Source organism: Sycon ciliatum, chromosome 4 (genome assembly GCF_964019385.1).
Source record: "Sycon ciliatum chromosome 4, ocSycCili1.1, whole genome shotgun sequence".
Classification (NCBI taxonomy): domain Eukaryota; kingdom Metazoa; phylum Porifera; class Calcarea; order Leucosolenida; family Sycettidae; genus Sycon; species Sycon ciliatum.
In genome coordinates, this window is record NC_088646.1 from 27,743,341 (window position 1) to 27,758,903 (window position 15,563).

Below are 15,563 nucleotides of genomic sequence, written 5' to 3' on the forward strand. Positions count from 1 at the left end.
ACTAAAAGGCTTATTTATGTGCTGACGGTGCATCTTGGAAATCAGGCTTGTATTCAAACAGGCTTCTTATTATATAATGAGACTGCTCACTAAGGGGGTACACCGAGCAGTGCCTTGCATGGCGGCACCGCAGGGAGTCACGGCAGAGAATGTTGACATGCAAGAATGCTAGCCAAGATCAGACAAAACCGGTAAGACAGCATAAAAATGAAAATATATAACGACGCCGATAAAAAAGATCTGCTCATGTCATAAAATTACTAAAGCAGTAGTCGTACAAGGCGGCATCTACAACAGTGCAGCTGAACTAGTAATGTGGTCTTGGTTTCCTTCTATTCCCCACAACATGGCTGACTGCCCTGCATGAATGATTTGTTTTGTTGAGCCAAAGCACAGTGTGCCTTGGGGGAAAAAAACAATATGAAATCGATTCAAAGTCAAAAAAGAAAGAAATGCAATGAAAAGCATCAAAGGACGACACCTCAGGACATACAAGGTGCATTGGAAAAGCATTGTTATGCAGCCAGGCACGCACGCACACACACATGCATTGCAGGCCAGCCATACAATAGATAAATATGTAGTGTGGCTGCTGCTCGCAATATTGATTGGACACGAGGTGCACGGCGCGTTATTGCACACATGCACAACGTACGAGTGCCCGGGTAGCAGGCGATTTGGTGGTGGTGTGTACCCCACGCACTAGGATGACTGTGAGGCCTTGTGTACCCCACCCCACGCTCTAGGATGACTGTGAAGCCTTGTCTTCATCGAGCAGAGTGTAACGCTCTGCACGCTCAGTACTCGGGCCCTCCGAGCCGTCTTGTCGCTCGACATACGTATAGCGAATGGACATCAGGATGAAGATGATGGTCACGACAACTGTCATTCCGGCAAAGAAGAAGAACTCGTGGATCTGAGGCACATAAAAAAAAGCGAAATCCATATTCCATATGCCATAAGTCAATCTACCTTTTATTAGCGCTCCAGTTGCAATCCAGTGAGACGAGAACACGCAAAACTCTACATAATAAGTGTGTGTGTGTACAGGTGTGTGTGTGCATGTGTGTGTGTACAGGTGTGTGTGTGTACAGGTGTGTGTGTGTGTGTGTGTGTGTGTGTGTGTGTGTGTGTGTGTGTGTGTGTGTGTGTGTACAGGTGTGTGTGTGTGTGTGTGTGTGTGTGTGTGTGTGTGTGTGTGTGTATGTGTGTGTGTGTGTGTGTGTGTGTGTGTGTGTGTGTGTGTGTGTGTGTGTGTGTGTGTGTGTGTGTGTGTGTGTGTGTGTGTGTGTGTGTGTGTGTGTGTGGCTTCGCCAGTTGTGTGGATTAGACAGTTACCTGGCGCTTGTCTTGATCTGTTTCAATCAGAATCAGATCCGCTATCGTTGCTATAAAGAGAAAATCTGTGGGTGCACATCCAGTGCATTTGCAGATTGGTGTGCTTCTCTTGTGACGGGCGTATACATGGTACATGGTGTGTGTGTGTGTGTGTGTGTGTGTGTGTGTGTGTGTGTTTGTGTGCGTGTGTGTGTGTGTCGATATGCTGGCATAAACTTGATGCCGGTGGCAGGCAAGTCAACTCGCGTACCTGATTGTGAAATATCTCGGCTTCGGCAACGATGACCACCACCAGGTTGCCAAAGGCGACAGTCAACAGCCAGACGGCCTGCATGACTGACTTCATACTCTTTGGTGCCTGTAAACACACACACACATGTATGCAACGATACCGTTAATGCCACGCAGTACACAGAGGAATGTACAGTGAAACTTCAGAAAAAGAGTCACAAGAGTCAGTACTTTGTGGACAAGGTACTGTGTTTCTAAGGTCAAATAACTGCTACATGTATGGTATAATGCAGGGTCCTCAAAATAGTATTAATGTTCCATTGTACAATACTAGTATTGAGGGTACTGACACCGATGTTTCACTGTAAGAGGATGCAGTGCAGACTGTATGACCAGTACAGGTGCGGCTTTTAGCAATGGCAGACACCAACACAGTCATGCAGGGAGTAGTGTCTACTCCAGGATCACATGCGGCATCGCAGATAACCCGGTCTGCCCAAGCGTGCTACACATCACTACAAGTCCTTTCAGGTAGAGATTTGCAGACTAGAGTATGAATGCGAAGAAGGGGGGGGGGGGGGGAGGAGGAACAAACAGATGACCCCAGACTGTCGTGGACATGGAAATCCAGCCGGAGGTCAAGCGACTCCAGCGTGCTGGCTATGCAGCCGTGAGTACGCATGCGACCAACATGACTGTGCACTAATGGCACTGCACGCTTCCGAATTCAATCCACAGTGAATGTTCAAAACCACTGCTTCTCTAATTCTCCGTATTTCTTCAGGATTGTCAAGTCTTGGCTAGCTGATGCCGGATAGTATCCATAGTTCCTTGCCTAAGCGTGTACACATGATGTGCGTCCTTTCTAAACCGATCCTTACCTGTGAGTAGGCGAACTCGAGACCAGTGATGGAGAACATGATCTCACCGGCTGTCAGCACAGCGTACTGCGGTACCTGCCAGAGGATGTGCACACTGGCCGGGTCCACGTTCACCAGCGGGGCAACGCTGGGCTGATGAGCACAACACAAACACACAAGTAATCGCACAGACAAAACAAGCCACACAGGATTTGAGTTAAAAAAAAAGTTAAAAAACACATCGCCAAAACAGTGAACCAGGCCCGGATTTGAGCACTCTCAAACTGCCTTGAAGAAAAATAAGACAGGGTCTTGGATTTGCGGATGCACAGTACTTGAAAGAGTACAAGTTTGCATGGTCCCATATACTACAGTCCTGGCTGGAGAAATCCGACCTCATGAATGCAATAGCGCCGAGGGCTACACGGCCCTAGCATCACACACACCAGACCACTCTGCTCACTTGAGCGCGGGGCTACTTTATTCATGAGATTGGATTTCTCTGGCCAGGCCTGTACTTCACACAGAACACTGGCACTGGCACTGGCACTGTAGCTGCATTTAGTGTTTGACTGAAAAAGAAGACTTCACATGGCAACGCAACCATCAGCCAGCTCAGAGAGAAGCAGCAGCAGCAGCAGCACTCATCGTGTCTACCACCCACCAAGACATCACCATCCGGTGGAGGACGAAGCATGATGGTGTACATGGCACCATTCTCAAAGCCATACGTGGAATTCTGAAACAAGAACAAAGAACATTCATACAGTGTAGGTTGAGGGAATAGAAAATGCTTCTAGCAGCTTTAACTCATTGGAATACTATCGCAGTTCTCAGCACCACTGACCGACACTCGGCAGTGTCAGTTCACACAAAGGCCTGTGAATAGTTCAGTGTTGCTGACAACTGCAAGAACAAAGACATACAAATAAACGAATTGATAAGATGGCTTCTTGAGGAGTGAACAAACAACTCAAGAAGTATGCCCACCTGGCTCGATACTGACAAACAAAATAACTCCGACAACAGGACACAATACTAACCAGACGTGGGGTAATCTGTGGCTAGTGCCCCTCCCTATCTCTTTCATCTCTACCTCCACCTCCACCTCTCCCTCTTCCATCTCTCTATCACCCCCAACCACCCCCCCCCCCCCCCTCTCTCCCTCTCCAGTCTAACCTTTCCATGCTCTGACTACTATGGTGAACCGTAATTATTGTCTCAAGATTGGATTTGGTTTCCCTCTCCACAAGGGACTTGTCGAAGTCAAACGGATGCGAGGTCGTACATTAACAAAACAGGGACATATTATTGAACAAAAGTCAATAGACATCATGGAAACATTGGTCGGCTAAGTTGAGAGTGTACTTCGAAATTTGCTTCATACTCTGGACCGGGAGGAGTTCCGCAGGTTTCGGATTGTATCCAAGACCCTGTGGACTCGAATCCGATCCTTGCACTCTGACGCGATCTGACCTTTTTTTTTTTTTTTTTTGCTGGTTTCCCTTAGGAAAGTCGGCCACCTGCCACTCTTTTTCTGTCCAAAACTCAAAACTTGGTAACGTGGTGCCAAACCTTATTTTCATTGTTTGGTTTATCTCTACAGTCCGTTTCAAAAAGATTTGCAATCCTGGCGATCGCCCGCGGAGTTTGGCGTCTTACCGTATGACTCTGACTCTGAGCACTCGAGCGCTGCCTGGGAAAACTCACTGTGTGAACTCGAAGAAATATTCCGCGCGAAAGCAGGAAAAATGACAACTCACTCACGTTGATACAGTCATGTACGTCTGTCGTCTGGTTTACATTAGGGAGGTTCCGGAGTACGATTTTTCGTGCCAAAATCCGTGGAGGCTCTACGGATTTTTTATACGTCGTTTTCGAGCAGTGAAAAGTTCCGGGGTACGGAACTTATGTGTTTGCCGTCATTGTCTAGGTTACGATCGCAAACACGTCACATTCCCGCGCTATGCCTTTTTATTTTGAAAATTTGTACCGAAATCAAAACTTCCCGCGAAAAATCGATGTTTCTCGTACCAAATTTGTACGCGAAAAATCTTTCTGCACCCGATGACGCAAAATCTCCATACGAAACATGGTTCGTATGAAAGCCAGTCCACACGGATTCTCGTGCCGAGAAATCGTATGGAGCACTGCTGTTACGGGCTGGCCACTGAGTAAGATGGCCGCCATTTCGTCACGTGCACGCTGCAGCGCGGTTGGCATAACAATCGAGTATGACGTACCCACGCGTGCACGCATGCAATGCAAAAGCAAAGCAAAAATCAGAAAACGGAAATGCCTTTCGAAACCTTTTGTTTGAAAATACTACTTCAAAAAAGTATGCAGTTATCTCTTACTCTCTCACTCCTTGCGTCTTCGCTTTCGAGTAGATCGTTCTGGGAGCAGAGAAGCTAAATGCGGTAGCGTAGATGAGAGGTGCTGCCTGACTGTGACTTTCAGGCGCTCCAAGTTGTTGACGATCCCGCCGTGACGCTTTTCCAGAGAGTTGAATTCCGCATGGATGCTTTCACCTCCTTGCTCAGCAAGGAGTCCGAGACCAACGCCGAACGTATCCATTGAGGCTGGTACATGTGCCTCCAGGAGGTGTAGCTTCGGCGTAATGTGGCCAAGCTTTCGTCTCACAATTTCAGCACGAGCAGTGCCCATGAACGTCCTGACGTCGGATTTGAAGGCCGCCAAATCTTCAGGTGTCATCTTCTTGCAAGACGAGTAACGTCGCCTGCATGCAGCGAACTGCTCCATAAGAGCCATGTATCGGCTGCAAACATCAGTGGCATCCGACAGAACACTGGCAGAGGCGGTGCGTCCGTCCTCTTGTATGACTGCCAGCGGTGCTGAAGCCAATTGCTCAATGACGGTGCTCTGCAAAGCGTGGTGAACATGGTTGCCGATGAAGCTTCCTCCATGGTACCGTTGGCGACAGATGTTGTTGCGCTGCAATACCTTGTCTAGGGACTGCTCGCATGGGCCACTGATGGTGCCCGTGATCCGCTGGATCTCCTCGACAAGACTGCTAGTCTCCTCCTCCAGAGATGACCTGGATGCTGCCTGCTGGGCACACTGGACTTGGATCACCCCAGCTGCTGCCTGGATCTGCGCTGGGAGTAGCGTGTTGCTGTGCAATGCCAGCCAATCAAGCTGATTCCTCAACTGCTGGGCAGAGGCGTTAACAGCAATCAGCTCATCCTGCTTCTCCCGCAACTTTTGGTGTTTGGCCACAATGGTCGAGAACTGCTGGCTGTCAGCAGGTGTGGCAGGCCCAGATGCAGCCAGGGACATGTCCAGTGTCTGACAGTCCTTCACCAGCGCCTCAAAAATCCACTTGAAGATGCCCAAGTCAAGGTGGAGGACTGGGATGATTGCATCTTCAATGGGTATGGGCAGAATGACGGGACGGATGCAGTTCTTAAATCTTTTGGCATCGGGCAGACGAGCTCCCGCTGCAACAAACGCTGAGTGGCATGTCTCAAGTGAAGCTAGTGACCGACAGTTGGACGTGGCACCAGGCTGTTGGAACTCGGTCTTTGTGGCCTCGCAGTGAAGGCAAGGATGCACTGCACTTGATCCGGAGAGTCCATACTGCTGAGTTTGAAACTCATAGTCGCCAAACAGTAGAACTCTCACGGATCTTCCATGCCACAGAGTGCTGCTGAGGAGATTGATTTGCGACGCAAATGGCTGGAGAGCAGTGGCAAGGTTTGCTGGCGAGTCCTTCGCGGCAAAGACGACAAATGGAATGATATTCCGTATGGAATTAGGATGGCGTACATTGCAAACTTGCACAGACATTTTAAACGAATCACCGCCATGGTCGCCACCCACTTTGACCCATATCTGGTCCTCTGGTATGACACCAGCATGCCAGAACAATTGCTCAGTGCTGTCCAGCTGGTCCAGATAGCCGTGCACAGTTCCAACGAGATCAGGTAGCGCCACCATTGGCCTCATCTCTATTTCGGCGGTCTTGCCAATCACAAATGGCACATCCTCTGCAACTATGTTGACCTTTAGGTGTTCATTCAGCTGCTGCCGCATAGTACCTTCAGACTCAAGATGCAAGCCGTAATCCTTCAGCCAGACCTTGAGCTTCCTGAGCTGAAACCAGGGCATGTGAAGATCAGCCTTCATGGCTAGTGTGCTGCCTTTTTCTATTGATCTTGGCAACACACCTGCTGCAATCAGCAATGCCCTCCGCTCCTCTTCTGGCATGCGACGAATAGTGGCAGCTTGCTGCGCTTGAATACTGCTAGCACTGCTGCCGCAAACGAGCTGCTCGGTTTGGCGTAACTCTAGGGATCTGCGACGCTGTGTCCGCTCTGATGCTTCGTCAGATGAAACTGTTCCAACTGTCGTTTTCTTCCAAATCTGGGAGGGACCCTGGCTTCTGAGATGAAGTAGTCCATTGTCTGACTTCGATCGCACCAGGTGGCTTGTCAACTTTTCGGCAACATTGCCCTGCAACTTCTTTGGTGATGCATGAAGAATGTCACCAACGGGAGTTGTAGGTGTGATGGTGTGCTTGCCTGTATTGGTGCATGTCTGGCCATGGTGCTGAAGACTGGCTAGTGGTATATGCACACTACAACCATTGAAAGAGTCAAGATAATTGTCACAACGGACAAGCACTTCGGCTAAACAGTTCTTCAGCGTCAGGCTAGGAGTCAGCAACTGTGATGCTTGGAGTGGACTGCGGCATACTGGACACGAAGCATGCATGACCAGCCAATGCCATATGCAATCTACACAAAAATTCTTTCCGCAACAGCTTGCCTGCACAGATTTGTCCAGAATGTGTTTGCAGATGCTACAGATCAGCTCAGAGAAATTCATGATAAATCTGTCTGGGCTTAGTTCTCTCTCTGTTTTGTAACTTGGTGTAGCTCTGCTTATTAACTCTGACTTGGCGATATCTTGCCCTTGTAGCGACTCGTTTGTTGCGGAAATACTTGCAGGGCGGAGCTGCTTCTCAGCAGGCGTTGGTACCATTGTGCTGCTTGTACTGCTTGTGTTGGACTGTATACCAGATGCAGCTGGAGAAATCTGTGATGACTGCGTGGGTTGTGTGGAACTGGTACATTGTGTGTCTGGTTGGGAACGTACAGGGGGTACAGTTGTGCGTTTTTTCTTTGCGGGTCGTCCACCAATTTTGATTTTCTCCACTCTTGAACATGTCTTACACTGACTCTCAGCATCATGGGGTAACCACTCCACAGGGGATGCACATCCTCCACCACAACGATTGTATTTGTCACTGGATAGTGCCCTGTTGACAGTTTTGTTGCACGTACTGCAGAAGCGTGTGGGGTGGATATCAGGCTTGTCTTGGCTGACGTCTATCCCAAACGCTTTTTTTAGACCGTCCGCATTTTCGCGGACACTATACAGTGTAGTTTGCTTACATTTAGTCAAGCGCACACCACCGACACGACAGAGAAGTGTCAGGGCTTGCAAGTGAGTGGCCATTCCTGCAGCAATCAAGCAAAATTTGTCCGATGGGTCGGTTAGAAAAATTTAGGAACGGATTGCGACGGGGCTTGCGCGAATGGTTCCTCACCTGAATGAAGAACACGCAAAAACTAAGAGAAGTCGTCGGAAAACTCAGGAAACAGGGAAGGAAGGGGGCGAATATCACTATCACAAAAGGTATCTACGTGTGTGCCACTGTGTGGTACGAACTGACATGAAGAACGAAAAGAGATCGCGGAAGATTGGTTTTTCCGAATTTCGATGTAGTTCCTTTTGGAGTCGCTGCAGTAGATGTACATGTCTCAGTTGCTTCGATCGTTGTTCTTCTGAGTGGCATAGAAGCTGCTCAGGAGAGGCGAGAAGATGGAAAACGCGATCGAAAATGCACGTGAAAGTTTCAAAATTTCAAAATTCTCAGACCCTTGAGTACGGAAGAGTGCATGCGGCCGGTGTCCTCGTACCCGGGCTAATATGGCCAGGATTATGTGCACTGTAACAGCAGTGGGAGCACGGCTGGAAAAAATCCGTAGCGCCCATACGGATTTTGGCACGGAAAATCGTACCCCGGAACCTCTCTAACAAACGAGTTCTTCTTCGTATCGATAATGGAGTCAGAGAGGACATGTCGAAACGAAAATGTTGTAAATGTTGACGAGCGGCATGGGTCCCAATTCGTCTTGTGACCAAAATAGTTTCTTTGAGCTGCGATGCAATTTACTCACCGTGTGACGAAAACGACATCGACACGGACTCATTCCCAAGGCCATGACTTGGCAAAGCTATCCGTGTGATTTCGACAACATTTTGAGGAAAGCAGACGCTTGTGAACGCTGATAGAAGACGGCGTTGACTGCTAAATTCAAATAAATTGGCGATCTTGAAGATCTTGAAATACTACAATAAATCTCAAAAAGCTACAGCGCGATGACTTCCATATTCACTCACACCATTGCAGTGTTGTGGGTGTGTTCACATGGCGTGAGCCAGTCAAGTGTCAGTCAGTTCGGCAGGAAGCGCGAGCTCCAACAACAACAACAAGTCGTTTGGTGCAGCCATCTTTATTGTCTTGTACCAGCTTGATCACCAAAACAATGAAGAAAAAAAGTTTGACTTGAGGATAGGTTGGGATTTGAACTCACAACTTCATGGTCAGCAGACAGCATTCATAACCACAAGGCCAAAAAGGAAAGGATAAATCGTGAGTTTTGATAAAAAATCGATACTGGCTTCCTGGGCAAATTGTAAACCATGGGAAAAGGCCGGAAACCTGGCCGAAATTCTAACTCCTTAACGGCTGATCCAATTGTTCCGAAACCTTCACAGAACAATTTGCCGTGTCCTAACAAGCCATTCTATGTACTTTGTTGTCCAAATTTCCCTTATCTTCATACTTTTTAAGACCCAAACCTGATTGTAAATCTTTTTGAAACAGACTATAGCTTCCGCTATCGAGCCACCTCAAGTCTCAAGTTTCGTCTTGCTGCCGAACCATCTCGCAAGTCATGCCGCCTGAAGTTCGTCTCAAGCTATCTCAGTCATGCAAGCAACTCCGACGTCTTCAAACGTACTGGCGTCAACCAAGAGAATCCTCCACTAACAACGATGAGGTCAAATCCGATGACGAGTTTGCACTACCTAAGGGCCAGCAGAACCCGGGCCACCACCTTTATTGGTGACCCCGTCTAGTGTTCGATCATTCGCTCATTGGTCTGCACTCAGCATTTAGTATTTACGAGTATGAATACCTCAAACTCCGCAACGAGTACACCTGTCCGCAGCGCAGGTCGTGGCCAACTCCTATCCAGAAGTATGGGCGCTGGAACTACCGCAGCAGGCGGTACAGCCTGATGAAGCTCTAAAGAGCAGAAACTAGTTAGATGAAAATGAATTTTATAACATAGAACTGTTTGTTTGAAGAAAGTGTGTTGTGTCGGGGTTTCCTAAATCCAAAAGTGAGGTGTCCGCGGTGAGTTTTTAAGGCAAAAAATAAATTTCACCAGTTGTAGTCTTCGGGGTGCTGAGTCGAATGGTCGTGGTCCGAGGAAGCTGAGACGCTCCCTTCCTACTTGAATCCCAATCGAACTAACGCACTTCCACCGAAACTGGGTGACTGCGCCCCACTAGATGGGGATTTGTATGCAAAATGTCACTAAAAGCGCCATTTCGTTCTTATAAAAGCATGGATGACCGCGATTGGCCCATATATGTTGTAGTCTTTTGGACGCTGAGTCGATTGGTTTTGGTCCGAAAAGGCTGCGATGCAGCGTTCCTCCTTTATTCCCAATCGAACATGGTTGAACAAGCGGTCACGTGCTCCTGCGTACGCCAGTCACTTGGTCACCGTGCCTGCAGGGCACAACTTACTAGCCTGTTTGACCTTTCTTGGGTGCAGTCCTGTCACTCGAGTTGAACCTTGGTGTGAAAGTTGTCGCCTGCTGGTTTGGTGACCAGGTGATTTGGGCACCCAGGAGCACGTGACCGCTTGTTCAACCATGTTCGATTGGGAATAAAGGAGGAACGCTGCATCGCAGCCTTTTCGGACCGAAACCAGTCGACTCAGCGTCCAAAAGACTACAACATATGGGCCAATCGCGGTCATCCGTGCTTTTACGAAACGGCGCTTTTAGTGACATTTTGCATACAAATCCCCATCTAGTAGGGCGCAGTCACCCAGTTTCGGTGGAAGTGCGCGAGTTCGATTGGGATTCAAGTAGGAAGGGAGCGTCTCAGCTTTCTCGGACCAAGACCATTCGACTCAGCACCCCGAAGACTACAACTGGTGAAATTTTAATTTTTTGCCTTAACTTCCCCTTTAAACGTCAAACTGCCACCATACTGGGCTGCTGACCCCCAGGTTTGGTTCGCGCATGTAGAATCCCTGTTTTCAACTCGACGCATCACCAGCCAGGTGACAAAATATCAGTATGTGGTGGGATCACTGACACCTGAGTATGCGGCAGAGGTACGAGATATCATCTTGGATTCTCCAGCTCACCAGCCATACGACGCTCTCCGCAAGCGTACCTTTCACCGTACACAGATGTCGGAACAGCAGCGTTTACGTCTGCTGATTTCAGATGAGGAGTTGGGCGACAAAAAGCCTACCCAGCTATTACGTAAGCTGCAGCAGTTGGTGGGTGAGAACACCATGCCGGAAAAACTCTTACGAGAGCTCAGCCGGTTACCTCGATCTGCCAAGTCTATAGTAGCGTCCTGCCCAGCATCACTGCCGCTGCAGGATCTGGCTGAAATGGGCATCATCATTACTGCCACTACTGGAAGAGAATGTTGTGGCTTGAGATTCCTCCACTGATGGATGGCACTGAAGTAATAGTTGAATTGAATGATGCATCCAATAAGCTAGAAGAGGCACACCTGAAGTGTGTAGATGAAGATGATGACACAACCACATCAGACAAGGTTTTAGATATCATTGAGCAGGCTACGAAGTTGGTAGTAAATATTAAACAGCTCTTCAAATTCTGCTACTTCCGCTGCAGCTACAGGTATTCCTATCGCCAAGATGACTCCTTTGCCCTCCGTGCGAGTCCGTAGTGACATGACTACACTTGTAGACCTACAAGTACATAGGCGTGCACTCTGTGGTTCCTTCATCCAGCCAGCTCGAAAAGAGATATCAATATGAGGATGCGATGACTTCGTAGCTTGTTACATGTGCAGTCCTGATCAACGAAAATCCAATCGAGTGAGTCAAGTACGCTCTGGGCGCGGTGCGGCCCTAGACCTGCGAACACTGGGATATCCACAGGTGCAGGGCGCAAACTTGACTCACTTGATCGGATTTCATTGATCAGCACTGTACGTGTAAATCTACCTGGCTAAGGTTACTGCAGTTGGACGTACTGGTATGTTCTCCATACGCATAATCTACCGTGCAGTTTTGTAGATCTACAGGACGCTATATGTAAGCCTTGCTTGATAGTTTACCAGGTGTGAGCATGACAGCATATCACACGGCGGAGGATACACTGCGGTCTCCGGCTGCAGTCAGGAACACTGTTTTCAATGCAGTGCGTTCTCCGTCCTTCGTCTTGTGATATGCTGTCATCACCATATCTACCTGGCACCTAGTGTTGCGTTACTGCAACAGCACTAAGGGTAAATGCCCATGCACACTCTCTCAGTCCAACACAACCATCACACTCCGGTAGGAATTACAAACTATACAGTATACTTGATGAAGACAGAAGGAGAAGTGGAGAACACGGGGAACAGAGTAGGCATGTAAACAGCACAGGCACGCAACAGTTACCGCTGGTGCATGCGAGGTGCATGTGCGTACGCGAAGGTGTGAAATAGGAAGCGGGGTCAAATTACATATGGATGCACCATGCCAAATATATAGGCACAGGTAGGTGACTGTACATCTCCCCCCGAAAAAAAATGCGAACGGAGGGACACGAGAAAGTGTGGAGCAAAGGAGAGAGGAAAAGGAACAATAGCAGTTCTGGAGCGGGTACCAACGTGAGCATTACTCAGAATGATAGAGAGAAAAAAAAACATGAAAAGAACACAGTCATAGTTCAACTGGAACACATGGAGTAAACAGTGTTACTGTGTTCAGGTATTGGCAGCATAGCGTTGCGGCGCATGGCGAACACGGCTGGATGGTGGTCTGCGACCGGGTGGCAGAGGCTTAGCAACTCTAGGAGACTGCGGCACAGGCAGAAGAGGTGGCAGAGTAGAGTTAGCTGGTAGTTGCAGGGCAACATGCACAGGAGCCGGAACACCATACTCAACCTCATACATGGGCTCAATGGAGGAGGGTGAGCGGGAGGGATCAGGGCGTTTGGCTGGCGTGGATGGCAACGCACGCACGTGGCGACGATTTCGGCGGACAGATGACCCAGGAGTGAGGTCGATCGTGTAAGAGCGTTCGGACAGGCGGTTCTGGACGTGTCCAGTTTTGTCCATATCGGGGACATACACAGGAGCACCAGGGGCGAGAACAGGCAGCAGTCGAGCACGGTGGCGTTCATTGTAGCGATCAGCCTGCCGAGACCTGGAAGATGCTTCCTTGTCGGCAAGGGCGGTCAAATCGGGCCAGGCTGGAGCAGGGAGGGGTCCTGGTAGCCGGGAGCGGATTTGGCGGCCAAACAACAGCTGTGACGGTGAATAACCGTTGGCCAATGGCGTAGACCGGTAGGCCAAGAGAGCGGAAGGCAAGTCATCATTCTTGAGGATGAGCTGCTTGGCTGTCTGAACGGCACGTTCTGCAGCGCCGTTGCTTTGGGCGAAGCGAGGACTTGACGTGCGATGGGCAAACCCAAGCTCGGCAGCAAATGCACGGAAGCTGGCACTAGCAAATTGTGGACCGTTGTCAGACACTAGCGTGTGTGGAATACCATGGGTAGAAAACACGGAGTGGAGAGAGGCAATCACAGCGGCAGACGTAGTAGTGGTAAGTTGTTTGACTTCGATGTAGCGCGAGAAATAGTCGACAACAACTAGGTAAGTGGATCCTTTGGCTGCACACAGATCACACGCGATCTTTGACCATGGAAGAGATGGGAACTCGGACGAGATGAGCGGCTCGGCTGGGTTAGGACGGGCCTTGGCACAGGTGGCACAAGACATCACATACGACTCAATGTCCGTAGACATACCAGGCCACCACATCACAGCGCGCGCACGAGCACGACACTTACCAACGCCTTGGTGACCCTCGTGAGCACTGGCAAGGGTGGCGTTGCGCTGGGATGCAGGGATGATGACACGTTGGCCACGGAATATGAGACCATCAGCAGTTGAGAGCTCATCGCGAACAGCGAAGTACGGGCGGAGGCTAGCGGGGACCGAGGTGGGCTTGGCTGGCCACCCGTTGAGGATGAGGGCACCGAGGCGACACATGTCGGCATCAGCGTTGGTCGCGTTCCGAACGTCGACCAAGAGCGGGTCGGTGGAGCAATGCGATGTGACGGCAGACACATGCAGCTGTACTTCATCAGCAAGATCACTAGTAGGCGAGGACTCTTGCGGAGCACGGGATAGGGTGTCGGCAATGACGAGTGACTTGCCGGGCACGTGGATAGCGGTTGGGTTGTACCTCATCAGTCGCATCAGGAGTCTCTGGCATCGCAGAGGAGAGCGGGCGAGATCAGCGGAGTTGATGAGAGGCACGAGAGGCTTGTGGTCAGTCTCGACTGTGAACTGAGGACCGCCGTAGATGTAGTGGTGGAAATGCTCGCATGCCCAAACGATGGCGAGACACTCTTTCTCAATCTGGGCATAGCGCTGCTCGGTAGGAGATAGAGAGCGGGACGCATAGGCAACAGGGCGCCAGCGGGAGCCATCAGGCTGCAGGAGGACAGCACCCAGTCCGTAGCTACTGGCATCAGCACTAATACGGACGGGCTGGTCGGGCGAGAACAGTGCCAAGCAGGGAGCAGTAGTAGCGAGTTCCTTGAGGCGACAGAAGGCAGTTTCTTGCTGGGTGTCCCACTGCCAGGCGGTGTCGGCCTTCAGGAGAGCACGGAGCGGGGCACTGACATTGGCCATATCTGGCACAAACTTCGACAGAAACGTGAACATGCCCAGCGCACGGCGTAACTCGGGCACGTTGGTCGGTGACTTCAGAGCTTGGATGGCAGACACCTTGGTACAGCGCAGCACGTACGCAACTATCATTTATTTGCACAGAGTCGCACCTCCCTACAGAGTCTAGTTACAAGTGCTAGCTTGCACAGGAAACTGTGACCTTTGCACTCGACCAAACTCACGCGTCCAAAAACATACCATTTTTGACCGAATGTCACTTCTCGAGCTTGCAATGTACATATTATGTGTGACCCAGGGAGGGTTTATGCAACTCCGGATCCCTGGTGTGATCCAAACAGTCGGTTCCGTGTCCATAAAACTGGACGATGCCTATAAGATTGGGCATGAATATATCAACCACCTCGCAAGTCTCATGCCACTAATCCTTTCTGCTTTTTCGTCCAGACCGTCGATTTTTCGGCCGATGCTCCGACACCAACTCCGATATATTCATTAGAAAAAATGCAATGGTCCTTGTCGTTGGTACGCCGCTTGCTACTTTCATCGCGATAATTTGTTTTCTTTCTCCTCAAAAATTATTCATTCATTTCAAACTTACAAAGAGGGAGTTATTGTTCTCTGCATCGTATACACGTATTTCCCAGGATCTGCAAACACACACCCAGCACGTACACAAAGAAAAGATGTACACACAACCACATATGCAGAAATGCATGCACACACATCGACGCACACACACATACACACACACGTGCACGCGCGCACACACACGCACGCACACACACACGCACGCACACACACACACACACCATCATCATACTAAAGTACAAACACGTCGGCTATGACAAGAGTAGAAGAGAATCGTACTCTAATGCCAGTAACGGAGCATATCAAGATGGCAGGCTAGTACTTTGAGTAGCTCTCCAACTTCCTTTTTCCTACGCAGTGCTTACTTTCACTCCGTACGTAACACATGTCCAAGACGACACACTCCGTACGTAACACATGTCCAAGACGACACACTCCGCACGTAACACATGTCCAAGACGACACACTTCAATGATAGGATGGATAAGAAAGAGATGGTGCAATGAGAGAGACACACACACACACACACGCACACACAGC

General features: G+C 49.6%; 1 protein-coding gene across 2 annotated transcripts in view; it reads right to left on the bottom strand.

The window, feature by feature from the left end:
• Positions 1-34: 34 nt before the first annotated feature.
• The window catches only part of LOC135815417 (solute carrier family 15 member 2-like), a 29,694-nt gene continuing 14,165 nt past the window's right edge, over positions 35-15,563 (bottom strand). For both annotated transcript variants that reach the window (XM_065328711.1, XM_065328710.1), the window contains exons 21-25: positions 15,034-15,082; positions 3,094-3,168; positions 2,451-2,582; positions 1,589-1,696; positions 35-916 (exon numbers count right to left, since the gene is read on the bottom strand). In XM_065328711.1, coding sequence (XP_065184783.1) covers positions 743-916; positions 1,589-1,696; positions 2,451-2,582; positions 3,094-3,168; positions 15,034-15,082 — 538 coding nt within the window. In that variant the 3' untranslated portion in view covers positions 35-742. The remainder of the gene's footprint in view (positions 917-1,588; positions 1,697-2,450; positions 2,583-3,093; positions 3,169-15,033; positions 15,083-15,563) is intronic.